General features: G+C 44.0%; 2 protein-coding genes across 36 annotated transcripts in view; both read right to left on the minus strand.

The window, feature by feature from the left end:
• Positions 1–25,470, minus strand: part of LOC138582666 (protocadherin gamma-C3-like) — a 1,158,828-nt gene that overhangs the window by 372,821 nt on the left and 760,537 nt on the right. The window contains exon 1 of one of the 35 annotated variants that reach the window (XM_069654189.1): positions 8,798–10,378. The exons of the other annotated variants lie outside the window; for them this stretch is intronic. Within the exon in view, the coding sequence (XP_069510290.1) occupies positions 8,798–10,360 (1,563 nt within the window). The 5' untranslated portion in view covers positions 10,361–10,378. Of the gene's footprint in view, positions 1–8,797; positions 10,379–25,470 lie in introns of those variants that run through there. 35 annotated transcript variants of the gene reach the window in all.
• LOC138582663 (protocadherin gamma-A6-like) lies at positions 15,418–18,576 on the minus strand. The gene has a single exon (XM_069654134.1). It carries the CDS (start codon positions 18,451–18,453, stop codon positions 15,844–15,846), a length of 2,610 nt encoding a protein of 869 aa, XP_069510235.1. The 5' UTR covers positions 18,454–18,576; the 3' UTR covers positions 15,418–15,843.

Here is a 25,470-nt window from a genome sequence, read left to right on the forward strand (position 1 = left end):
ATACATTTTTCACTGCCAGAGGTTCCGGTACCATCCCTATGCTGGGGGACGCCCACAAGGTTGGAGGTATGGGGACTGGATGTATGAGTAGTATAAAGAAAAATGTGGGGGCCCCTTGAATGAAAATGAACATGCCAAATGACTTGTTGTATGGAAAGGTTGCCACTCAGGAGGGTCTCCAACCACGTTTTACCTCACTGTGCCTTTTACAGAAGATAAATATCCATTTGCATATCAGTCTGTTCCCTCCCATAAGGAAAGTCCAGCACTGAAATGCTAGGCACATTTCCTCTGGACAAGAGTACCAACAGCAACCCCAGGCACATGTTTCTGCTTTGCTGGACATCATCATTGAAGTGAAGTTGTGTCTCTCAGCGAGCAAGGGGGTCCACGTCTGAATTTCTCTTGAGCGCTTAGGGTTAAACCCCATGTCTTTTCAAATACACACAAATGTGGGTGACCTATGACTGAGAATGAACTTTGCCACACAATCTGTTCTACGGTATGGTTCCCATTGGAGAGTGTCTGCAACCATGTTTTACCTCACTGTACCATACCATTAGCCTTCGGTGTACTTTTACAATAATATGCGTTTTATATAGCAGGTGTGTCCAGTTTCATAGCCCTGAACACACCCTGCATGCCACCTATGTCTAGTACCCAAAGGTAATAGTACTCAACCCCACAGAAGCAGGAAAGGGAGAGTGGGACGTGCTGGCCTCAAACCTGTTACCATGGAAACCAGAGATGGGGTACCCAGACTGCAAAATTCGGAGAAGGGGTTGCTGTCCAGAGACTTTGGGGCAGCCCCTGCATACTATCAGATGCGACGATTTAACAGCGTACACAGTGCTAACATGTGTTCCATGCATTACCCCACCAGGGTTTGCTCTCAGTCATTCCTAAACAGAAACATCTGATTGGTTGCAGGCAAATACTTGGGCAGGCTGTTCAGATCGATTAAATCAGCCCAAATCAGTGACATACTGATTCGAAGTGGGTCAAGGTGTTTGGGAGCAGGGAAAGCACACTTCACTGGATTCACACTGAAAAGAACAATGTAATTATTGGTAGGTTCAGGACATTTTGGTGCTGGAGATGACATGGGGCTGAGAGTGTAACAAAACCACCTCCCGCAGGGCCCTCTTTATTTTAAGTGCATTTGGTATAGCCATAGAGCAAAGTGTTGCTGAAATGGCTCTTTTTCCTCATAAGCTTGCAGTCCACGTAACGTGCTAATACGCCTATTCCTAAATAAACCTGAATCACAAAATAAGCATATTTTTTTAATTTTAAAAGCTGACTGGCCCAAGAGGTCACATTTTTTGTTGCCGTGCAAATGTTATTCACATCATGCATTAAAAGGCGGATGCCTGAATAAAATAAATGGCTACAATAGTGTGGCTTTATCACACAGGCTCTTTAGTGGTGTGTCTAAGTCTTCAAAGCAGTGAAGCCCCCAGAACTGCATGCAATGATATCAGAGTGTGCCTTGTTTTGTGTGAAATATTCAACCAGTCCTGTTTATTTTTTGGATCATGTCATTTTACATGATTGTAGTTGTGGTCCTGTATTCATAATGTGTACATGAATGCAAACTAATATGCTAAAATACAAGTATTTACAGAACAAGTTTGGAGAGTTCTGTTTCAGCATATTTGTGGGGGGTGCTAAGGCAGGACACTAGTTATCGGGATTACGCTGTGGGGTGGCAGGATGCTATGTGTGGGCTTTATGTTGTGGAGACTGGGGCTTGACACTAGTATTGGTTTTGTGTTGCCAAGGGCCTCACTTCAGTTATTTACAAAACATTCAAGGTACACAGCCTCTTATAGCCAAGCCGGACCCCCTGGCTCGATTCTGGCTCGGCTCTACCTATGAATTCTCTGGCTCCATAACCTCTATTTACCATCATCTGAAGCTGTGGCAGAGAGGGGAGAACCCAAGTCAGTGTTAGTCCACCTTTTCACTTTCCAACTGCAATCAGTGATATCCCACAAAGAAGGTGCCACGATGCATGTTTGGTCACTTTCATGTCAATAGCAGACACTGCATTGACCGACCCGGCAGAGGCCTCAAAATGTACCAGCTGCAGCTCAGGTGGCATTATTCAGAGCATTAAAGACATTAGCACAAGTAATGTCCAAAGGTTTTGGGAGAAGAGAAGATGCGTTCGATGCGTTCGATTCAGCAGGGCCATCAGCAAAGCTGAGGAGGGTGGTTTACTTAATAAATGAACTAGAGGCTCCTCCAGCAAGGGGAAAGGTGCTCTGGGGGAGGGGGCGGGGGGCTGCAGCTCCCTCAGGGAAATAATGCATCGTCCAAGCAGCAGGAGAGTGCAGACCTTTTGGTTGTTTTAGCGGCTTACCCTAAATGACAGGGGTTTGACCCGAATTTTGTCCAGCTTGCTATGCTTATGGTCCCAGTATACCCTTTATGATTTTGCTGAATATGTTTAAAGCTGTACGGGTTATTTGCGTTCCCATGCAAAAGTATTGTGACCAAATTATTTTGTATGGACATATGGTTTTCCCACATCACCAAGGGCACAAAGGGGGAAAAGTAATGGCATGGAAAGCTGCGTATAGGAAATCCAAGTGGTAATGATAGAGTCAAAGTTGCCCCGAGTCACTTTGGGTTGTTTCAATTTTCTGATAGTGAAGTCCAGTCTGGGAGAGCATATGTAACATTTCCTTCATTTATGCAGCTCTTTCAATCCTGCCAATGGTTTGGAAAGATTGTCCCACCCCTTCCTTTCAGGAGGTCAGCTGAGCTTGATCGGCATTATAGAAAAGAGTGTCTGCAGAAAATTGGTGGACTTGCAGCTAGTGCTGGACAAGTGGCTCAGCCAGCAGTTGCAGCAATGCGCCTAACTTCCCTAGCTTAGTGGTCTCTGGAGAAATGCTGTGTCCAACTACACCTCAGCCTTTGCAAAAAGTAGTCTGGACTGGAGAAAGGTAAAACCAATATGAAACAGCACATCCCCAGATGAGACCCAGAGTTGCAGAAAGAGATCTTCCAGCAAGTTATACATTAGGAGACAAGGCAAGACGAGGGCCTGCAGCGGCATGAGCAGAACCCCTGAAGACTAAGCACTGTGCATACTGGGACTGAGTGAAGAAGGCGAGCATGGGTACCAGAGGATGATAAAACGCCCTTGCTGGGGTGGAGGTAATGCGCAGATTCTGCTCCTTCCTTGGAATGCATAGTCTAAGACTAGGCACCTTGAATGACCTTCAGAACACCTGTCCACAGGAGAGAGACAGCCTCATTACCACACTCCTGTGACAGACATCCGTTTCGAATATTCTATAGAAACCTATAGTCTTAAAATCTATTACTATGTTGGCGAAGGCTAAGAAAGAGAGAGTAGAAACGGAAGTAGTAACAGATACGTATTCAACACAAACAATAACAAAGGTAACATTACAGCTGCAAGGCACTCAAATAAAGATAACATTCACACACCCACAAATAGAGAGTTGTCCTATAAAGACAGCTCTGTACAAATAATCTTTCATTTACTGGTGAAAGGACATGGAGTCTCAAATCAATGTCCGAATTTATAACTTTCGGAAAAGGTCTAGTGTTGATGACTTCTAGAGGTGATGCCCCGGTTGTAGCTTTGTGGCACATTTTGTTGGAAGACTGCCTCATGGGTGGTCACAGAAACGGGCCTCTTTTGGCGAGAATAAAGGCAGCCATGATAGAGTGGGATGTGTGAAGCTGGGGGAAGAGAATCTGTTCTAGCGATGACATGTGCCAGTGTAGTAGACTCAGGCTCAACAGAGCCGCCAGAAAGAGAAATGGAGGCTGCATGCAGACTCTTTCTGGTGTGCTGATAGGTAGACGGGCATACACCAGAAAGGTTGTGGCGGTAGGTGGAAATCAAAGGTGAAATGTGGCTGAATGCAAATCAGGGGAGACGGGCTGCATCGGCAGTTCAAGTCTGCATCCCTCGCACTGTGATTGGACAAAGTGTTAGAGCCAGGTCCTAATCATCCAATAAATGCTACCTACTAAATGGAAACAGTAGACGCACATACAACAAACTCCCATGCAAACAAAAACAACACCAGGCTGTTCAGCACACACGTAACAAACATTACTTGAGTCTATCAGCCCATCTCCCCAAGTCATCATACTTCGCACAGGCTCCACCCGTGATAATAGAGATAAAATGGCTCTGTCACTGATCATTACCTTTCACTAATTCCAAAGATCTGCTCTGTATTTGAGATGGCCCTTTCCAACCTCCAAAACATTCTCCTGTGTAATTCCCATTGAGGGACTCAAAATAATCACACATTACAGTAGTTTCCGTACTACATGGCACATGTCATGCCACATTGTGGTCCATATTTCAAGACAATTGGTTGTATCCTCTGGTTATATCTCAACAAATTCCTTCACCCATACCAATGTATTCTGGAAGTCAGAACACGGCACTAATGTACTCCCAGACAAACCAAGAGCCCAGCAAGGCCATATCAATGGCAGCGGGTTGCCATCCAGATGCCAATAATATAAAAACCAAGAGCCCAGCGAGGCCCTATCAATGGCAGCAGGTTGCCATCCAGATGCCAATAATATAAAAACCAAGAGCCCAACAAGGCCCTATCAATGGCAACGGGTTGCTATCCAGATGCTAATAATATGAAAATTATTCATCATGTGAGATGCCATGCAAGAGGAGACTATAATTGTACAAGGAGGACCAATCAGTGATACATGAAGGTGTTACCAAATAAATCTTAAGATGTACCAGGAACACCCTAGAAACAATAAAGCAGACAAGCTATCTACATCGCCTCCGGGGTCTGATAACATTAGTTTACTGTGCTGATTACGCTATCATCATCAACACAAGAAACACACTTCAGAAGTATAATGAAGATACCGGAGGTCAGTTCTGTTTTCAGTTTTTTAAAATTAGAAACAGCCATTAGCACCCAATTTTGGACCCTTCATTTGGACAGCGGGTTGTCTGTGACAGGGTCGGCCTGCTGTCTGGTTATTGATGCCTCATTCTTAAACTATCGTTCATCAAGTGTTAACGACCCCGCCAGCATGAGACAAGGGATAGCGATCTTATTTCTAAGTTCTAGAGCAGAGCCAAGATCCTATAGAATACAGGCCAAATACCTATTCTCCCTTCGCCAAGCAAAATAGTAAAGATGGAAGCGTTAGGAGAACGCAGGGAAAAACTTTAAAAGTTCACCTGTGAGTCATGAGTAGGCCAAGGAGATGAACCAAAACCACAATAACAAAGGCATGACGGGTACGTGTGCAGCACTCCTTCAACACAAACTATTGGTTACTTATGAAACAGTGGACAACATTTACTAACTAATCAACAATCCATGTAGCTTCCTAGACATATGCAGACAACACACACATTCATGATAATCTGGAAAAGGAAGGTGCCGGTCCTAGGCCACCTGTTACCAGGATCAGATCTACTAGGAGATGAAACAGAGCTTTTAACATTTCTTCAACAGAGCTCCTCAACTTTCCTGTCATATCCAGGAATATCACACCTTAGACATGGCTGATCATCTTCGGAAGAGTCTCCAATACAAAAGCCAGAAACTAACATTTTTAACTCAAAGCACCTGCTTTGCCCATACCAATCCAGCAGGAACCCAGTAAGATATATCAGTGAAATAAACACTCACCTCGGACTTCTGCGTTCAGCCTACAGGACTTGGGTTTGAATCCCAGCCTCAATAAATCCCTTTACTCTTGTGAGGTGGTTCAAATAAGTACCATAAAGCATTAAGTAATTATAACACTGATTATTAAAGCGCTTTGAAGCAAGAGGAAGGAAGCCAGCATGAAAAGTGACCAAAAACCATGATATTATTATTAGTAGTAGTAGCCTTTCTAGAAGTAGTAGTAGCTTTATTAGTAGTAGCAGGAGAAGTAGTAGTGAAAGTGATGACTTTAACAACTAGGGGAGCTGACCAAATATTTGGCCTTTGTGACTACTGCAGAGCATGTACCCTGGCCTATGGAAAATGAAAACTGTAAAAATAGAAAAATTAGAGACTGTGCAAAACCAAGCACCTAGAGTAGTCCTGAATTTGAAAACATGAAGCCACACCAAATCCCTGAGCTATTTCTCCAGATCCCCGAACTATCTCTCCATATCCCCGAACTATATCCCCAGATCCCTGAACTATCTCTCCAGATCCCCGAACTATCTCTCCAGATACCTGCTGAACTATCTCTCCAGATCCCTGAGCTATCTCTCCAAACACCTGAACTATTTCTCCAGATCCCTGAACTATCTCTCCAAACGCCTGAACTATTTCTCCAGATCCCTGAGCTATCCCTCCAAACACCTGATCTATCTCTGCAGATCCCTGAACTATCTCTCCAGATCCCTGCGTTATCTCTCCAGATCCCTGAACTATCTCCCCAGACACTGTTGGCAGCCTTCAGGAGCATGCATGAACAAGGCCCAGAATAAATCAGAAACTGGCCCTGTACAACACTTCAGCCGAGGATCGGCAGCTCCACACGTTTCTGAACCACCAGCCCTCAGAGGTTCAAATGCCAAAAGCGTGGGTAGAAAGCTCCGCGTATAGAAACCCAGACACTTTGGAGCGCTAGGTCCATTCGCCTGAAAACTCAATAAAGATCTCCCGGCAAGGTGATCATCTTTGTGCCATGTAAAGCACACTATATAGTGTGTAGCACAGCAAATAGGAAGCACGTTGTACACACGCTATTACACATCATTGGGGATTTAAAGCACACTATATAGTGTGTAGCACAGCAAATAGGAAGCACGTTGTACACACGCTATTACACATCATTGGGGATTTAAAGCACACTATATAGTGTGTAGCACAGCAAATAGGAAGCACGTTGTACACACGCTATTACACATCATTGGGGATTTAAAGCACACTATATAGTGTGTAGCACAGCAAATAGGAAGCACGTTGTACACACGCTATTACACATCATTGGGGATTTTCATTCACTGCAGTACTGTGATGTGTTGCAACGACTGTCGTATGCCACATTTTCTGTTAATTTTCATGTTCAGGCGGACTCTGAGCCAGTGAATTTTTAGTTTTTAATACTGATATTGCTTACCAGTTAGATATCGGACATATATTAGGAGGACATGGTTAACATCTCCAAAACAGTTCAACTAAAAAAACAAAGAGGAAAGTAAACAGCATGCATACATTGAGTACTCATTACTGAAAGGTTGGCGACAAACCTCTGAAAGTAACTCTATATTGTCCGTTAATGCCACCTGAAGTGAAGGGATTTTATATATATATATATATATCTATCTATATATATATCTTAAAAGGGAAAACCGGTCATGATCCATTGCTAACATATAGCCATACTCAAAGTAAGTGCCACTGTGATCATTTGTTGTATGAATATAATGCAGCATTTTGACAAGTAGTGATGGGACATGTGTAATGATACGCATAACTAATAACACTAACGTCTACTCACATAGATAAATAAATAAAAAACAGCAAATGAAAGATGGCCCTTGTTAAGTGCAACACTTTGAACTGAATCCCCACTCGATGCTTTTCAGCTCAAGGAGAGATGGCGAGACAGTGGCTTTGGTTACTAAGGTGTTAAACTCTGTAAGATACAATAACAAAATAAATATGACCGATTATGTTGAAAAACCCCTTTCTGATACAACTAATGCATTTTACAGATGGCTCGTATGGACCACCCGTCCTTGAGATAAAATAATCATGTGTTTCAGGGCGCCTTTCTCATGCATCTGTGGTAGTTATATACTGGTATTTCAATGACCTTTTCTACATGACATTAATACACATTGCTTGACCGCAAGACAAAACCTAGAGGGAACCCAGCTGTTTCACAGGAAATGCTCTGCTGGCAACATGATCCCAATTTAGGAAGGATTCAGTGAATTCCACCGGCTGATTGGAAAATCAAACTGCTCACATTGGGAACATGATCACACCAGCCACTACTTCTAAAGCCAGACTTAATAGCAAGTGGCCTCCTGCCTTGGCGAGCCAATCTTCCATTGCACATGCTTGAACCCTTTCTGCTCTCAGGTGGAATGAAATTGACCGACCAATTATCTCCCTTAGCTTAATAAAAGAAACCTTTTTATCCAGAACATCCAATAATGGGCCAGGAGATCCAAAGCTCGTTTCAGAGGAACTGAGACCCAGAAATTATTTAATGGGATAGTGGGATGCTGTAGGGATGGCATATTGACTTAGCTCCATCTTACATTTCGATGTGCCAAGGACGAGTCTACTCGTCCTTTTTGCATAGACTTGCATAATAGCCTGGCACTTAAGGGGTTAAATATTTCAGGCATTGAGTTGTATGGATTGTTATTACCTTCCATTATGAAAATAAATGATGTAAGTCAGGCTATTAAGTGGAAATGTTGATTAAAATACTAGTTGACAGTGCATTAAAATAGATATATGGGCTACTCATAGGGACAGAACACAAACACATCAGGTTCGATTTGCAAGGTGTGACATGCAGGCAACATATTTACACAAACGATGTTATGTGAAGCGTGTTGTATGGATGAATATATGAAGTTAGGAGAACCCTACTGCCACACAAATCTTTGCAAATACATTGAGTTGTGATAATGTGAAATGCAGCCATTTAAGGGGAAACAGCCAAAACATCCAGCGGAAGTAAATGATCAAGAAAACCAATGAACACCACTCTTGTCTCTTAAATGATTTAACAAATCCATAAAAAAGAACTCGAAATAGCCCATTGAACTGTAAACATGTCTCACCTGTATCAAGTGCTCAGCTCCAATAGTCCCCCCGAGAGAGTCGCTTCCTAACCCAGAGTCATTTGCAGAAAAGAGGACGTCCGTTGAAACCTCCTGACTTGCTTTGAGAAAAGTGAACTCATTTTGGCCAGAATCCAGGGCCACGGCGACCTCATAAGAGTAGGGCAGTGGCAGGGTGCCATTTTGGTAATTGGAGGTGAATCTTGGGTCAATGTGTGGATAAAGGACAGGATTTAAAGATTTGAGCGTTGTGTGTTCCTCGGGTTCTCGGCATTTGACAATCAACACAAGCATCAGAGATAAAATGAATAAAAACGAAATTAAAGCTAAAGCTACAACTAAGTAGACTTTTACATTAGATTGCTCTTCTGAGTCATTTGATTGGTTGCTTAGCTCAGGGAGAGCCTCCTGCATGTTTTCTGCAAACACCATGTTCAGGGTCACGGTGGCTGATAGAGGAGGCTGCCCGTTGTCCTTCACTAAAATGACCACTTTCTGCTTGAGAAGATCCTTCTCCAGAAAGGCTCTTGATGTCCTGATTTCTCCAGAGTGGAGCCCAATCTTAAAGAGTGGAGACTCCAAGGCATGAAGCAGGTGGTAGGATAACCAGGCGTTGTGTCCAGAATCAGCATCCACGGCCACAACCTTTGTTATCAGGTAACCTGGATCAGAGGATGGAGGCACCATCTCAAACAGGACTGAGCCATCAGGCCCAAGCGCAGGGTAGAGGATGTCTGGAGGGTTATCATTCTGATCCACTATAAATACCTTCACAGTGACATTACTGCTGAGAGGAGGAGAGCCAGAGTCCTGAGCCTTCACCTGGAACTCAAACTCCCTGAGCTGCTCATAGTCGTAGGAGCGCTGGGCGTAGATGACACCCGTCTGGGAGTTAATGGAGATGTAGGAGGACAGAAGCATGTCTCCCACGTGATTACTAATTGCGTAAGTGATATGAGAGTTTTGATTCAAGTCTAGATCAGATGCAATCAGCTGGTAAACCGAAGCACCTGGTGAATTGTTCTCTGTGACATATACCTGGTAAAACATCTTGCTGAAAACTGGAGAGTTGTCATTTATATCAGACAGTTGCACTCGGATGGTTCTGCTCGTCGCTAGTGGAGCAGAGCCCTTGTCTGTGGCTGTGACTGTGATATTGTATTCGGGGGCCGTCTCCCTGTCTAGGGTCCTTGCAGTTACAATCTTGTAATACTTTCCATATGATAACAATAATTTAAAAGGAATTTTTTCTTGAATGACACAAACAACTTCACCATTAGCTCCCGAATCTTGGTCATTAACATAGATAAGCGCCACCACTGTGTCCGGTGGGGAGTTTTCTGGGAGTGGACTAGTTACTGATGTAAAGGTTATCTCAGGAGCATTATCATTTTCATCAATAACATCTATTATAACCCTACAACGAGAAACATGCCCCCCACCGTCCTTTGCTTCGACTACCATTTTGTAAGAATTTATCTTCTCAAAATCGAGAGGACCTGAAACTCTAATTTCCCCACTCTCTGCATCTAAACTAAAAATATTCAGGGCGTTACCCTTCATGCCACTGAAAGAGTATGTAATCCTTGCATTGGAGCCTTCGTCGCTGTCTGTGGCTCTCACCTGCAGCACCACTGAGTCATTTGCAGCTCCTTCACTGATGGTGGCTCTGTATGTCTCTTGGGTAAACACTGGGAAGTTGTCATTGACATCAAGCACCTTAATGTTAATGTCCACGGTGCTGGACCTCACTGGATCTCCCCCATCAGAAGCGGTCAGAATCAGGTGATGGTGGCTTTCTTTTTCTCGGTCTAATGCACTCTGCAGAACTAATTCCACAGATTTGTAGCCATCTTTTTGAACGTTTTCATTTAGGACAAAGTGTGGGTTTGGGCTCAGCTTGTAGCTCTGCAGGGCATTGATTCCAACGTCGGGGTCTTGAGCATTCTCAAGAGAAATCTGGGCACCTGGCAGCGTGGTTTCAACAATATCTAAATCAAGTACATTCTTCAAAAAACTCGGAGTGTTGTCATTTATATCCGTGATGAGGATTTCTACAGGGAACACATGCAGGGGGTTCTCCACGACAGCCTCGAAGATGATTGCACAGCTGGGGGCCTCACCACACATCTCCTCTCTGTCTATTCGATCCTTCACGTGCAGGGTCCCGGTGTCTGCATTTAAAGTGAAATATTGATTCCCAGCAGCAGAAACAACACGGAGTTTCCTGTCCGACAAATGCCTCGAGTTTATCCCCAAATCCGTGGCAATGTTTCCCACAATGGACCCTCTCTTCAGTTCTTCAGCAATTGAATACTGCAGTTTTCCATAAACTATGTCAAACGTCCCCAAAAATAACAAAAGCAGCACTTGCCGTCTCCCCCTCAGCAGAGCTCCTGCAGGACGGGCTCCCTCTCCAGCCATGACCAGAGCTGCTCACGTCTGTATTCAGCTGTGAAAAGTCCCGTCTTGCCCGAGTATTCCAGTACAGTCAAAAATAGAAACCCAGTTATGAATCCCCGAAAGCTGAACCTGGGAAATTAATCTGGGGGCTTCCTGCTAAAGCTGGACGATGCGGGAATCCGTCCATCCGAGTCTCTGCTGCTCTCAAGAGTGACTGTGCAGAGAGAATGCGGGAGGCTCCAGTGGCTCACCAGCTGGCACTCCATATCACCATTGGGCAACAGCGGCACCTTGTGGATCAAAGTGAAATTAAAAGCACCAAGCAGGAGCTCGCGGAAGCAACTTCAAAACATATATTTTACCCCTGATAACTCATGGATGCAGCAAAAAAGGTAAAAAGTGCTCCTTCGTGTATTAATAGGCGTATCTAAAACAGGGCTCATACACATTCTTTGTTTATGTGTCCATGTATGACCTCGCATGCCCTTAACCTGAAATTAAGCATATAAGACCAGGTGAAATACGTTATGAAACCCGTTTTCCTGATGCTGATAATGCAATTGAAAGGTATTTTCTATGAAAGCACTATTATATGGTATATATGTGGGAATTGGTGCTATAGGTTTAAAAGAAGGTAAGGGCCATAGAGAATGAGATAACAATATTGCCCAGAAGATGGACAGTATGTAAATGTTATGCAGTCATATAATCGCCTGGAATGATTAGAGCTTGTGTTAATATGGCATGAATTCCAAATGGCAATTGGATTGGTGACAACTTTTTAAAGAGTCCCTGAGGTTTTTGGTGGATACATCGTATTTTGCTGTGGGGGTGGGGGAAGGTACAGAGAATGTTTGTTACAATGTTTTCTAGGTTACCCCCATAACAGTATAAAATACCACATACATGTCGATGAACATAGTATGCACAGAAGTATCGCCAGCGCTCCGAAGCTAAACTCATTGCGTGTGACATTATAAAACAGCAATATACACATACAATCCTACAATAACCAGCGAAGGGTGCCCATAACTCCGCCCAGCTATCCTGCCTGTATGACGTGGATGTTTGTTGCTCTTCGGTGCCTAGGGAGAGAGTATACGGGTGTTCACTGTCCTTTCTGCAGTTTATGGTGTCAACACACCTAGACCCACAGAAACAAACTGCCATTGATGGACTTAAAGCCACACCACCCTTGAGCCAAAGATAAATTCATATCATGTTTAAGGTGCCAGAGAAGAAGCACAACTGCTCCCCCTGAGGGGGCACTCCCCACACACCTCAAATTCTCTCCTCAGTGACACTGCCAGTGCCACCACGCCATGGACAGGGTGCACGTTATGCATAAATAACAAACTATAATGCAAAAAGGTTAAAATGTAACAAGATTTCAATGACTCACGTGATGTTCAGGTGATGTTTAGTGTAAAAATATTGAAATTAAACTGTGTTCCGTTTCTTTTGCATGATTTACTAGCTCTAGCTTTCAGCAAATTCTTCATATTTATGTTACTTTATTGTATAAGGAATGATACTGCACTGTAGCGATATATTTAGGTACTACCCTTAAAATGGGGAGCACATTCCCCCCCAGTTAAAGTGCAACACAATATATCAATGGTCTGATTCAGTCTAGCCCTGTCTATGACTCATATAGAGCCACGTAAATCCCATCCTCTGTACTGCCAAGAACCAGGCCGGGGTACAGAAAGAATAGATATATTTATTAAATAATAGGATCAACTAATATGTGTATCAAATGATAACACACATCACCTTCTCTGTGGCACAAAACAAAGCTTCAGTACAAAATCTCACTTTTAGGGATATCACTTTTGGGTCTCATGTACATGGAAAACAGGCCAAACAAACATTCCAACCCTTGTGTCCCACAAAAACCCTTGAATGTCCAAATTTAGCAATACCTTGGAACATTCCAAGATCACGAGCATTAGTGTTCCTTGATATGGTTTATATTTAAACCAATTGCAACCTTTTTCTATTTTCAATAGCAAGTCCACACATGCAGCACTTCGTATGTTTAATTTCCAAGCGCGCTTGAAAATACTAGCAGTTTTGAAAGCACAACAGACTTTTGATAATATTTTGGATTGATAGAACCCTTCTTCGTTCTTCACCCTGAAGCAATACAAAATCTCTCTCCTATCAGGGTCACTTTCTGACTCTCAGGAGAGTGTGCATTTTCCAGTTAGAAACTACACTTTGTTTCATTTAGGAAAGCACTTACCTATCCAGCATCAAAAACCAAGACATCTAGCACCCTTCTGCTTATACACCAGCTCTGATGCATGGTGACAGGAATTTCATTTTTATACAAGGACACCCCTACCCTTTAGGGAATACTGGGGTTGACAAGGAAAATAGGTATACCCAATTACATTAATAGAATATAGTTTTTATTCACACTGGGAGTGGGTTCTGTTAATTTCGAATGTTAACACAATCACCCTGTGTTATTTGGCTAGCTATAGGGGAATACATTGAATTATTATTGATCAGAATATACTCAGGATCTACTTCCATACCTCCACCCATTAACTAAGGGTAAGGTATTAAATCAAACAAATCCCCACACACTTGGTTCTGTTGGACAAACTACTTACATTGGATTTCTGGGTTCAGTGCTCAGAAAAGACATCAACGTTTCAGGACCCTCTCTTGGGGAAGCACAGGGATCTGGTCAGACACTTCAGTCATGGATAGCCACCAGCATTCACTCCTTTATTAAACTCTCCTTACAAATATCCCAGCCTCTTTAGTCTTCCCCAATTGCTGTCTCCCAGGCAATGTTAAGTCTGCATCATTTTTTTTAATAGTTGCACCCAGATGAGTTTTAGGCATCTCTTCCCTCTTTGGCTTGTGCATCCACTTTTTAACCTCATAGCCATACATCCGAAATATTAAACTTGGGAGGTGCTAGCCTATTAGCCCTGAATTTTAATTGGACCCCCATAGTCCCCTCCACTCCCAAATGCACAGCCCCTCTCTGTGGATAGGACCCTGGAGTTATGTAGTTGAAAATATGGGAGGGATGAATCCACCCACTGGAGTTTTCATTTTACAATTTCCCGTCTCGGAAGGAGATTGCAGGTGCGAACAGCACATTTTCACAGTTCATACACACAGTTCATACAAAAATTATAATAGTTATGAACGTGAAATTGTCTAACCAGATATCCTAAGTTATCAAATCCCTGAATCTCTACTTTGTGTGATTTTATGGGCAGTTAAAAAAACATATTCTAGGTTTTAACTCTTGTCCCCAAGGATGATAAGGGTATAATAGGCCTGTTCAGCAGCTTTTACCATTATGGTGTGACTTATGATTCACAAACTATGATCATCCATTTAAACTAATGGTAATCGCCAGACATTTATGCATATCCAGACTTTCCTTTCACAGTTAAGTTTCATTTCTCCTCAGAACATCTGCTCCAGTCTCTGCTGCTCCATTGTTAATTGTATCCTCCAATTACCTCATCAGCCTTTCTTCTCTCAGGGCTAATGGTCATCATGTTGCTTTTCTCAGAGAGCAGGTCCCAATAAAATTCCTTACGGATCACTGCTTGAGTGTTCTGAATAGAAACAAAGCCCTTCTCAGGAAATAGAAACGTAAAGTCATACCTCTAGAAACAGACACTTATATTTGTGAAGGTTAGATTTCTGTGGGCACATGCGGCCTGCTGTTTATTTTTTTAAATATAATTGTGTCCTGCCGCTACTTGTTCATTTTCTCATCATGATATGTTCGTTTTGGCAAGGGAACTTTTCACTGCATGTGTTTATTATTTCAGCTGCAAAATGCACCCATTTCCATGATCGCAGTTTCTGCGTTTGCAAATGTCATGCTTTCCATGTAGAATAAGCCTTTACTTTTTCTTGGCTTTATCAATCACATGCAAAGCCCAATCAGTAAGTGGATTTCTCTTTATTTGAAACAGTTTTATGATATGTGGCAGATGCAAATGAAAACAGCCTTTTCAGTTTGACGTTCATCTCTGCATGTTTTCAATTTGATTTGATTTGGTTTTGTAAGGCGCCGAAGCCCACAGGCATCAGGGCGCCGAGAACCCATAAGAATGGGAGAAAGCCAGCAGCGAGTGGGCATAAGCAATGCCCTGCAATGTTTTTAGGCCCAACGCGGCTAAATGCAGTTTCCTTATATACCACAGCACACCACTGCAATGTACAAGGTCTCCATGCACTGACATGGGACAAATTCAAAAAATTGACAAGGCAGGGGATGTGCTACGCAGGCAAAGGAGGAGTGTGTGGCTGAGATGGCTGCAGATTGTAGGGGAAAGGACAAGTGCTGCTTCCTCTGTACTTTAGCCAAATAGATTTTCTCTAAATTTCACAGGCGATTTAGAATTTCCAAAGCAGAAGGGAGTGCTTTAGAACATCAAATGATTTCCAACACTATGTAACTCTAAATAATATAACAGGAGTTGTTTAATTTTCATGAATTTTCTACAAGCTCTGGTTTTCCAGATTAAGGACAAGGGCCGCTTCCTCTCGACTTTAGTCAAATGGATGTTCCCAGAATTTCACAGGCGATTTAGAATTTCCAGAGCAGAAAGAAGTTCTTCAGAACATTAAACGATTGCCAACACTATGTAACTCTAAATAACGTAACATTTGTGGGGATGCGCTCTTTCCATTTTCATGAATGTTCTGCCAGCTGTTGATAGCATTTTAGTATTACAATCAGCGTGGTATTGCACAAACATTTTATATTCAATTTCTGTAAAACACAGTGAACATTGTACAAAAGCAAATGAGCCATGCATACACAGCACAATAACTATATTTACCTGAATAAAGGGCTGGTCTTCCTTCCCAATACTTAAAAAATCTTCAATGAGGAGAGGCCCTTGTTTCTCCTCATTCTGGTTTCCTGAAAGGGTGTCCGAATGGCTTGGCATTGGGAACATAATCTGACTTTTCCCAGAGTGAGTTGTTAAACAGGCCTCATGAGAATAGGTCTGCAGAAAAGCTCTGACCCCATCAATGCCCACAAACTGGGAGGCAGGAAGTGAATGGAAATCAACCCCTGATGACCCAGAGAGCTGGGACTCCCTCCAATGATGGAGCTTGATGGCCACAAGTAGAATGATCAGGAAAAGGAACAAGAAGGAAACAACCGCAACAGCGATCACCAGATACAGCGTGAGGTCTGACTCCATGTCTGTGGGAGCTGAAGGGTTACTGATGTCATGAAGCATTTCCGGCATACTGTCAGCCATCACTATGGTGACTGTCACTGAGGAAGAGAGAGGAGTCTGGCCATTGTCCCTCACTGACACCACCAGGTAGTGTTTAATGGCGTCTTTCTCCATAATAGGGCGGCCGGTCCTGATTTCCCCAGTGTGGAGACCTACAGTAAACAGGCCCTGGTCTGTGGCCCTCAGCAGCTGGTAGGAGAGCCAGGCATTCTGCCCAGAGTCCCCATCAACAGCCACCACCTTAGTGATCAGATACCCCGGCTCAGAGGAGCGAGGCGCCATCTCCACCCCAGAGGAGCCATCCGTGGGGGCTGAGGGGTATAATATTTCAGGGGTGTTGTCATTCTGATCCAGTATAAAGAATGTCACAGTGACATTACTCGCCAGAGCTGGGGAGCCGCCATCTTGGGCCTTCACCTGGATCTGAAAGTCTCTAAACTTTTCAAAGTCGAAGGACTGAAGTGCATAGATGATGCCAGATTCAGAATTAATGGAGATGTTGGAAGACAATGGCACATCCCCAATGTGTCCCTCAATGATGGAGTAACTGATCCTGGCATTCTTGCCCCAGTCCGAATCTGTGGCTTTGGCTGTAAAAATAGAAGTGCCTTGGGGTATATTTTCCATGATATAGGCACTGTATGATGTTTTCTCAAATACTGGTGAGTTGTCATTTTCATCTGTAATCTGGAGGTTGATGGTTTCCGTTTTAGACAGTGGGGGAGTTCCACTGTCTGTGGCTGTAATTGTTATCTTATATTGTGGGACCTCCTCTCTGTCCAAAGCCCCATCAGTTACCAAACTGTAGTAACTCCCAACAGACTTCTTCAACTGGAAGGGGAGCTGAGGAGGGAGGGAACAAATAACCTTGCCATGCACTCCTGAATCCCCATCAAACACCTCTAGAAGAGCAATGACTGTGCCCAGTGGGCTACTTTCTAAAATGTGCCCGACGACGGATGACATAAAAATCTCTGGGATGTTATCATTCACATTAATGACCTCTATGAGAACTTTGCAACGAGATGACAAAATAGCATCACTTCCCAGGACTTCAAATTCATACATTTCTGATTCTTCAAAATCCAGATTTTCAATCACAGATATTTCTCCAGTGTTGGAATCCAGCTTGAACCTTTGTAAAACATTTTCGTTTGGCTTATTAAAGGAGTATGTTACTTGAGAGTTTGTGCCCTGGTCAATGTCAGTAGCTCTGACAGTGCCCACAACAGCTCCTTTAAGCACATTTTCTAACACACTGATCTTATAGACAGGCTGGTCGAACACCGGGGCGTTGTCATTGGCATCAATAATATTGATTTGTACCCGCACTGTGCCCGACCTGACCGGGTGCCCCCCATCAGTGGCTGTGAGTATTAAGCTGTGAACATCCTGCTCCTCCCGGTCCAGTGATTTTGTAAGTAGCAGTACTGCATATTTTGTGCCATCGGTTCTATGTTTCACATCCAGAGTGAAGTGATCACTTGCACTGAGATGGTAGCTCTGAAGAGAGTTCACTCCCACATCTGCATCGTGTGCCTCTGGGAGCACAACAAAAGTTCCCACTGCAGTGCTTTCAACTATTGGTAAAGTTATTTGATCAATGATAAACGTGGGTGAATTGTCATTAATATCTTTAATTTCTACTTCCACTGCATACACTTTCATGATATTCTTTGAAATAATCTGTACATTTAATAAGCACGGTACTACTTGTCCACAAATGTTTTCTCTGTCAATCCTGCCATTTATATATAAACGGCCGTTGTTAGAGCCGAGTGCAAAATACTGCTTCCTACCTCTGGATTCGATGCGGGCTCCCCCTTCTGATAACTCCCGGGGGTCCATCCCCAGATCCAGAGCCACGTTTCCCACAAAAGAGCCTTCCTTCATTTCCTCGGGAATGGAATAACGGAGCTGCCCAGAAGCGGCCCCCCAGACGGCCAGCATTGCAGTGACGAGCAGCAGAGGAGCCCGGGGGCCGCAGCCTCTTGATGTCTGTGCCATGGCAGGAGGGGAGTGCCTCGGTTTCGCACACACTGTTTGAGCTCTGAGTGATGCAGACGGGAATAAAGACTTCGCGGACTCTCGATACACAATACGATTTTCGTGGAGATCCGCCCAGCCTCATGCTGCTTCTGACGTGTTTGTGCCCCGTGGTTTGCAGGCTCACTCCTGTATTTCTCTCTATAGCTGGTGCACACCGCCACCCAGTGTGCCAACAGATAACTGCACCAGTTCAAACACAAATGGATACTTGGGTCCAGTACGCAACATATTTTCTCACGCACTAACCCATCCTGTTCACATCCGTGAAACAAGTTCACTTTTCATCATGCACTTCTCAATTGACACATCATGGGTTCAGTCACACCAGGGGGCCTTGATCTCCTCTTCATGCACCTCTGAAGCATGTCTGGAGTTATACATGTGATGTGAAATGCATGAAAAGGGGGAACTTCCTCTGGCGTCTGCTTGGAACATGAGCAGGGGATGCAAAGCATACTAACAGTCCGTTCGAGACACTTTCATCATTTTTTTTAAAGCAGGGAAATGGTATGAACTGCAGTGGGCCTGCTTACATTTCTATCCTACAAACAGGACTAGAAATGCTTTTTTCCTTTTTCACACATATCACAATCAAAGGCTCTTTGTGGTCCCCTCTTAGGGACATGTGCTTTTAGCGCCCTATCAGGGGGTATGAGCTAAGCATCTAAAACTAATGTATGCAAGGGAGTTGGCCAGCAAATGGTCTGCACTGGCACATGGCCTCAGTGAGATACACGTCACCATTTTGACTAAAGCGACAAATCTTAGAAAAACACAGCACACACTTTGCTCTTCATATTCGCTTGCTTGTTTTCTTTGTGAATCTGGCCTACAGTGTCCACCTCAGTAACTCATTGAGCACCTCTCATGGTGCCCTCACACTCCCCCTCCCACCCCTCCCCTACAGGTTAAACCATCAGCAACCCACAAGGTGTGAAATGTGTGTGGGTGTGTCCTGGACAGAACGCACCCCATGAAATAGAATGGGTGTTTGTAATCTCAAAGTTTTGTTACACTTCACTTGTGTCCAGAAAAAACTGTCATGTATTGGGAACTGTGCAGGAATAGGGTATCATTCTCTGGATCTGGAAGCCAGCAAAACATGTCTACCTGGATCTGGAAAAACAATGCTCAAGCAGCCAAACAACACTGGATCTGCAGACATTAGGTGGTCCCAGCATTCAGAGATAGAAGTTCAAATTCAGAAGAGCTCTGCCTTGGTGTGTCTTTTTTGTTTGTATTACATTTAAGTACAGTGTGATTAACGTTAGATATCACACAGATGTGTATAAATAGGCGTGGCTATGGACTTTGGCATGTGTTTTAAGAGGTGGAAATGTTAGGTTATTAAGAATGGGAAGGCGTATAATGCTGCATGAAATAGTCACTACAAGCAGGTGAAGTAGCATGTATTTATTCACTATGTTTGTTTCAGTCCTGAAAGTTTAGTTGCAAATCTCTGAGGTGATTTTTAGGCTCACTTTACTTTGTATTTATTTAATTATAGGCTTCCATTTGGGATGGAGTGAAAGCTACAATAATGCTGTTTTGGCTCAACATAGTAATATTATGACTTATGTAATGTGGGTGTGGTTTGCTATGAGCTATGTGCAGGTTTCAAGTCTTCCTTATAAAACAGTGTTTCTTTAGCCCCATGCTTTTACACTTTTAAAAAGACTTTCACTTGCCTTCCAGGACTTCTAGTCCAGCCATTCTGCCATTGCTCTGGCCACTCCCTATGACTGCCCCCAACAGGAAGTGGGCTCTCATAGCATTTCAGTTTTATTTCCAGCAGTGGTTGGAAATTATAATAGACCTGGCTCACACTAATTCTGTGCAGAATACTATTAAAGCATACAGAGCAACATACCACACCCTTGCTGGTGGTGGAAAGGAGGGACGATCGTCCCAGGCCCCCCAGCACTTTCGGATGGGAATGTGCAGTAGAGGCTAGGGGAGTTAACATGGGGGAGGAGGGTGTCGCTATGGGCCAAAGTGTGGGGAGGGTGGTGTACGTTTTTGCTCTATATACATGTACATTGGGAATCAAACACCATCTGAGATGGTAGCAGCCATATTGGAATCAAGGCCTAGTTTTGTGCTGAAGCCAGTGCAGCAGGCCTGAGTCACACACCTAGAAATAAAGTGGACGCAGGCGGGAATAGATTGTAATTTGGGCATTGGTGAGGAAGGCCAGAGCTGCAGAGATTCATAGACCCTTCATTGTCCCATGCTGCCAACATTTCGTATCCTAGAAGGAATGCACCCTGCAAGGCCAAGAGGGGGTTGAGAGCTCACTGTGAAAAGCGATCCCACAAGGAGGGCACGAGCCTCCAACCTTTTCTGATCCAGCTCTAAGTAATTGAACTTGAAAGCCCCAGTTTCAAGACTCCCAGCATTCCAAGATACCAGACAGTCCCAGACCACAACCATAAAAATGTTAGACCCCCAATCAATAGAAAAGATCTGAAAACAGGGATCAGTTGCTTTCACTATAGTTCACGTGATTTGTGCTGCGAGGTGCCGGGAGCGATAAAACAACATAGCTGAAACAATGGTGGGGAGTCTTGGGAGGGCGCCAACGTGTCTGGAATCAAGCTGTAGTTTGTTAGAAGCAATGGCCTCGAAGTATCCTCTTAGCCCATGTCTCCAGTACCAGGTGCATATCAGGTTAGAGATAGAGCCAGTATTGTTTTTCTTCACATAATTGCCAATTAGTTGCAGCTTTATGCCTGACGACGCGCAAGGAGGAGCCCACGTGCAAGATGATGGTCAGACGGGGCTGGGACCAATAGCCTGGCATCCCTTATGGTGCAGGTAGCCTATGTATATGGTCTCGATCAACCAGCCACGTTGATTTGTACATAATATAATTTATGTCACTGATGACACCTTTTGCCTTCATAAAGTGTTGTTCGTACTGATTTCCGCAGAACATTTCGTGGCAGCAGAGCTCTTTGTTGGCGCATTTCTATTTTTGTGGAAATAAAACTTTGTTTTCCTTGCAAGAAGTGTGCTGGACCTTTTTCCCTACTGGGTCATATTTCTTCTAGTGTGAGCAGTGAGGGGCTTCTCTACACTGGGCTTGGTTGGTGCACAGTGCACAGTTGTGGACGATAGGCTGTCACCCTCCGAACTCTTGTCCACAGGACAGAAACAACCTAATTTCCACTTTCTCTTGAGAGACCTATAATGGTTATTTCTAGAGAACCTGCCTCAAAAAAGATCACTCTTTTGGCAAAGACTACGAAAGAGAGAGTAGAAAGAGATGCAGTAAAATGCAGTCATTATTATGGTGCTTTGAAAGACAAAACAAGAATACAAATCACAGCCAGAAAGGAGGCGGTCCAGAGTCCAAGGCCTGCACATGCAATTGAAACTCCCTCAGCAGATCATAATCATGGATCATGGAAGCGCTCAATGAAGACATCACCAATCCTGGAGTTAATAAAGATGTAGCACGTCCAGGTGGATAGCTCACAAGTAAAGCAATGGTCTCTGACACAGGGCCAGCATGCACTTTGCAGGTTTCAATCCAGCAACAGGGCTGAGTGACCCTTTCACACTTTCAAGGTTAATACATCAAGCACCGTAAAACAGGGTAATAATAATTCCTGTTATGACAGCACATAAAAGCGGGAGGAATCCAGCATAAAGCGCTATATAATACTATAAATATAAGTGTTATACAATTGCAGGTGTACTTCACTGTTGTCACTATTAAAGGAATAGGTGATATGAGCATGTTCACCCACAGGTAGATTTGACGCAATTACCTCTGAAATTGAAGGTCCTGGTGGATTGTGCTCTGACACAGAGACCTGACCAATCGCTTTGTCAAAGGTTGGAGAGTTGTGGTTAATGTCCGAAAGCTGCAATTGTACAGTTCTGCTTTCACCTAATGGAGCAGATCAATTTCCATGGCTAAAACTGTGATATTATACTCTGAAACAACTCCCTTTCCAGGGGGCTGGTATTCGCAAGCCTGCAATACTCACCAGCAGGCGACATTCATTTAAATGGTAAATGTTCGTTCATTTGACAAGCAACCTCACCGTTGTCTGCGGAATATTGGTTGTGAACGTAGAAAAATCCTATCACTGTTTCCAGTGGAAAGCCATCAGGGGTTGTATTAATGATGTAAATGTTATCTCCATAAATCCTGCTCCATAATTATCTTCGATTCATATTTTGTAAGCGTTTGTCTTCTCAAAATATAGAGGCCGCCCAACTCTACCTGGGTTCAAATTGAAGCCATTGCCAGAACATCCGAAACACATTATCAGATACTCTGCTCCCATCAGGAGCCTGAGAGCAGTGGCCAGCATGAAATATCTACCTGCAACGACAGGAGACTCCTCCAAGGAGAGAAGACCTTTGCAGGCCAAGGTGCAAAGCTACATTGACCTTTTCACTTCCCTCAGAAAGGTGCAGGACCTCAAGAGGTCCAGGAAGCCGCCTAAAAAAGAACTATGCATACATACCTTCAACAAATAACCAGGTTAAGCAACAAATCCTATGGTCGTAGGCTCCGCCAGAACTGAAACACAGCAGCAATGACTGCCTTACATGAGCATACCCTGTACACAGTGAACGTGTTGGCATGTCCCTTAATGTCAGTATGCACTGGGATAACCTGGAATGAGTCTTGACACACTTAAACATGACTGCCTCCTCTTCGAATCCTCTTCCCCTCCTGTCTACCCCCACCACTGCCTTCCGTTCATTACCTTCCCGTGGCACTTTGAAGCAGCTTGCCAATGTTAGTGCCTAGCAAATCATATTAGAAAATATCCCAGTGGTAATCTCTGCACCCCCTTTTCTTTAACATTTACGTATGTTGGTTGGCAAACTAATCAACACTAACATTTGGGTATGTATCATAATCTGGAAAAATAATGGAGCCAGACTGACATCGCCAGTTGCGCAGAGCACCTCTTTAGTGGGTTAAACAGAACTTTACCAGTTCCTAAGCAGAGTTCCCCATCCTGCATGTCCTATTCATACTTATTACTCCATTTACCTGCCGTGTCCCCTTCGGAACAGCCGGAACCCCAATGTGAAGGTCAGTAACACAGCTGCTAATTCAAAGCACCTGCCTTCTCCCCGTCAATCCCAAAGTAGACCCGTAAAGTGGATCAGTAAGGCCTAGAACACCCCGGTTCTGGCCGCAGGAGACAGGTTTGAATACTGCCAGGGCCCAAGCAGCACCTCCCCCTTCCAAGGTCGGTATATTGAGCCCCAGGAAACAATGATGAATAGGAATACCTAATTGTTTCAGCATTTACGTACGGGTTTGCTACAACGCCTCCAACGTATGCAAAATCTGGCAGCCAGACTGGCCACTGGGTCCCCCTATGGCGCCCACATTTCACCGGTTCTTTGCCGTCTCCACTGGCTCGCGGTGGCACAGCGTGTCAAGTTTAAGGCATTATGCATTGTCCACCGGGCAGTTCATGGCTTAGGAGCGGAATTCCTTCAAGCTAAATTTTCCCGCTATATCCCGGATCGTGACCTTCGTTCCTCTACAACCAACCTTCTTAAGGTCCCCAGGTTCAATCGGGAAAGACATGGCGGCAGAGCCTTCTCTATTGCCGCAGCCAAGCTCTGGAACACTCTGCCACTATCACTTAAATCCTCGACTAATCATCTGGCTTTCCGGAAAGCCCTGAAGACCACCCTGTTCTAACGCGTCTGTCCTTGTTGAGCTCGCAGCTTCCCTACCAGCGCCATGATGCCTCTGGGCGACCGTGCGCTTTACAAATATATATAACATAACATAACATTTAAACCCAGCATGAAGCACTACAGAAAAACATTATTTTTCGTAGTAGTCAAAGTCACCAACTTGTAGCTATCCAAGCTTTGCCGAATTCTTCCACTACTGTAGCCCAACTACTGGAGGGAGTTTACCAAACCCATGGCTTTTTGATCTACTGCAGAGTGATGCACTATGACCTCCAAAGAAAAGTAAAAATTGACAAATTAGTGAGAGTGAAAAATCAAGCATCCAGACTGGCCCGCAATTTGAAAATATGCCATTAAATATCAAAGCTGCTGAAATATCTCTGCAGAGGCGGCCGGTGGCTCCCAGGATATAGTTTGGAGCCCAGTGCACCCACCATGAATGAGTCATTCCCAAACAAGGTCCTGGATTAAATTGGAAGTTGGCCCTGTAATCCTCCTCAGCCCGGACCCTGCAGCTGAACCAACAGAGGCCAGAATCCCAAAGAAATGGGGTAAAGCCATGCAAGTAATAATCAAAAGAATGTGGAGTACTTCCCACAATCAGCTGAAAAGCCAATCATTATATCTCACAAAACAAACTTCTTGCTGCCATCCAAAACACGCCACATTGATAAGTACTGTTTCATGTATGTGTAGCATAGCAAATGGGATGCACATTATACACAGCTTATAGCTAATGATTGCTCATTTTCACACAATGCAGTTCTGTGGTGTCTAAAACGTGGTTGTAGACTCTTCTGAGTGGAAGAAATTCCATTGAACAGGGTATTTGACCATGTTTGTTCTCAGTAGAGGAGCTCCCACACTCCTTTGTAAGTTTTGTAAAACTTGGGGTTTCATCCTAAGTAACCCAGGATAATCCAGGGTGGACCCCAGACTCACTGTGCCTTAAGGAGGCTCAGCTTCACCTCACTGAGGAGGCCCAACAAGGCCGAAACACATGTCTGGGGCTGCTGGTGGTACTTTTGTTCAGGGGAGAATTGCCTTGCATTTCGTTTCGGTGCTGGACTGCTTTTGTGGGTGGGGCAAAGACTGATATGCAAATGGATATTTCTCCTCTGTGAAGGGTCAGTGAGCTAAAACGTAGTTGTAGACCCACCTGAGTGGAAGAAATTCCATAGAACAGGGTATTTGACCCATGTTCGTTCTCAGTAGAGGGGCTCCCACACTCCTTTGAAGTTCTGTGTTTTGTTGCAATGAATGTTGTATGGCAGCTTTTCTGTTCAT

The sequence above is a fragment of the Ambystoma mexicanum genome, chromosome 3q (genome assembly GCF_040938575.1).
Source record: "Ambystoma mexicanum isolate Mex_15411 chromosome 3q, UKY_AmexF1_1, whole genome shotgun sequence".
NCBI lineage: Eukaryota > Metazoa > Chordata > Amphibia > Caudata > Ambystomatidae > Ambystoma > Ambystoma mexicanum.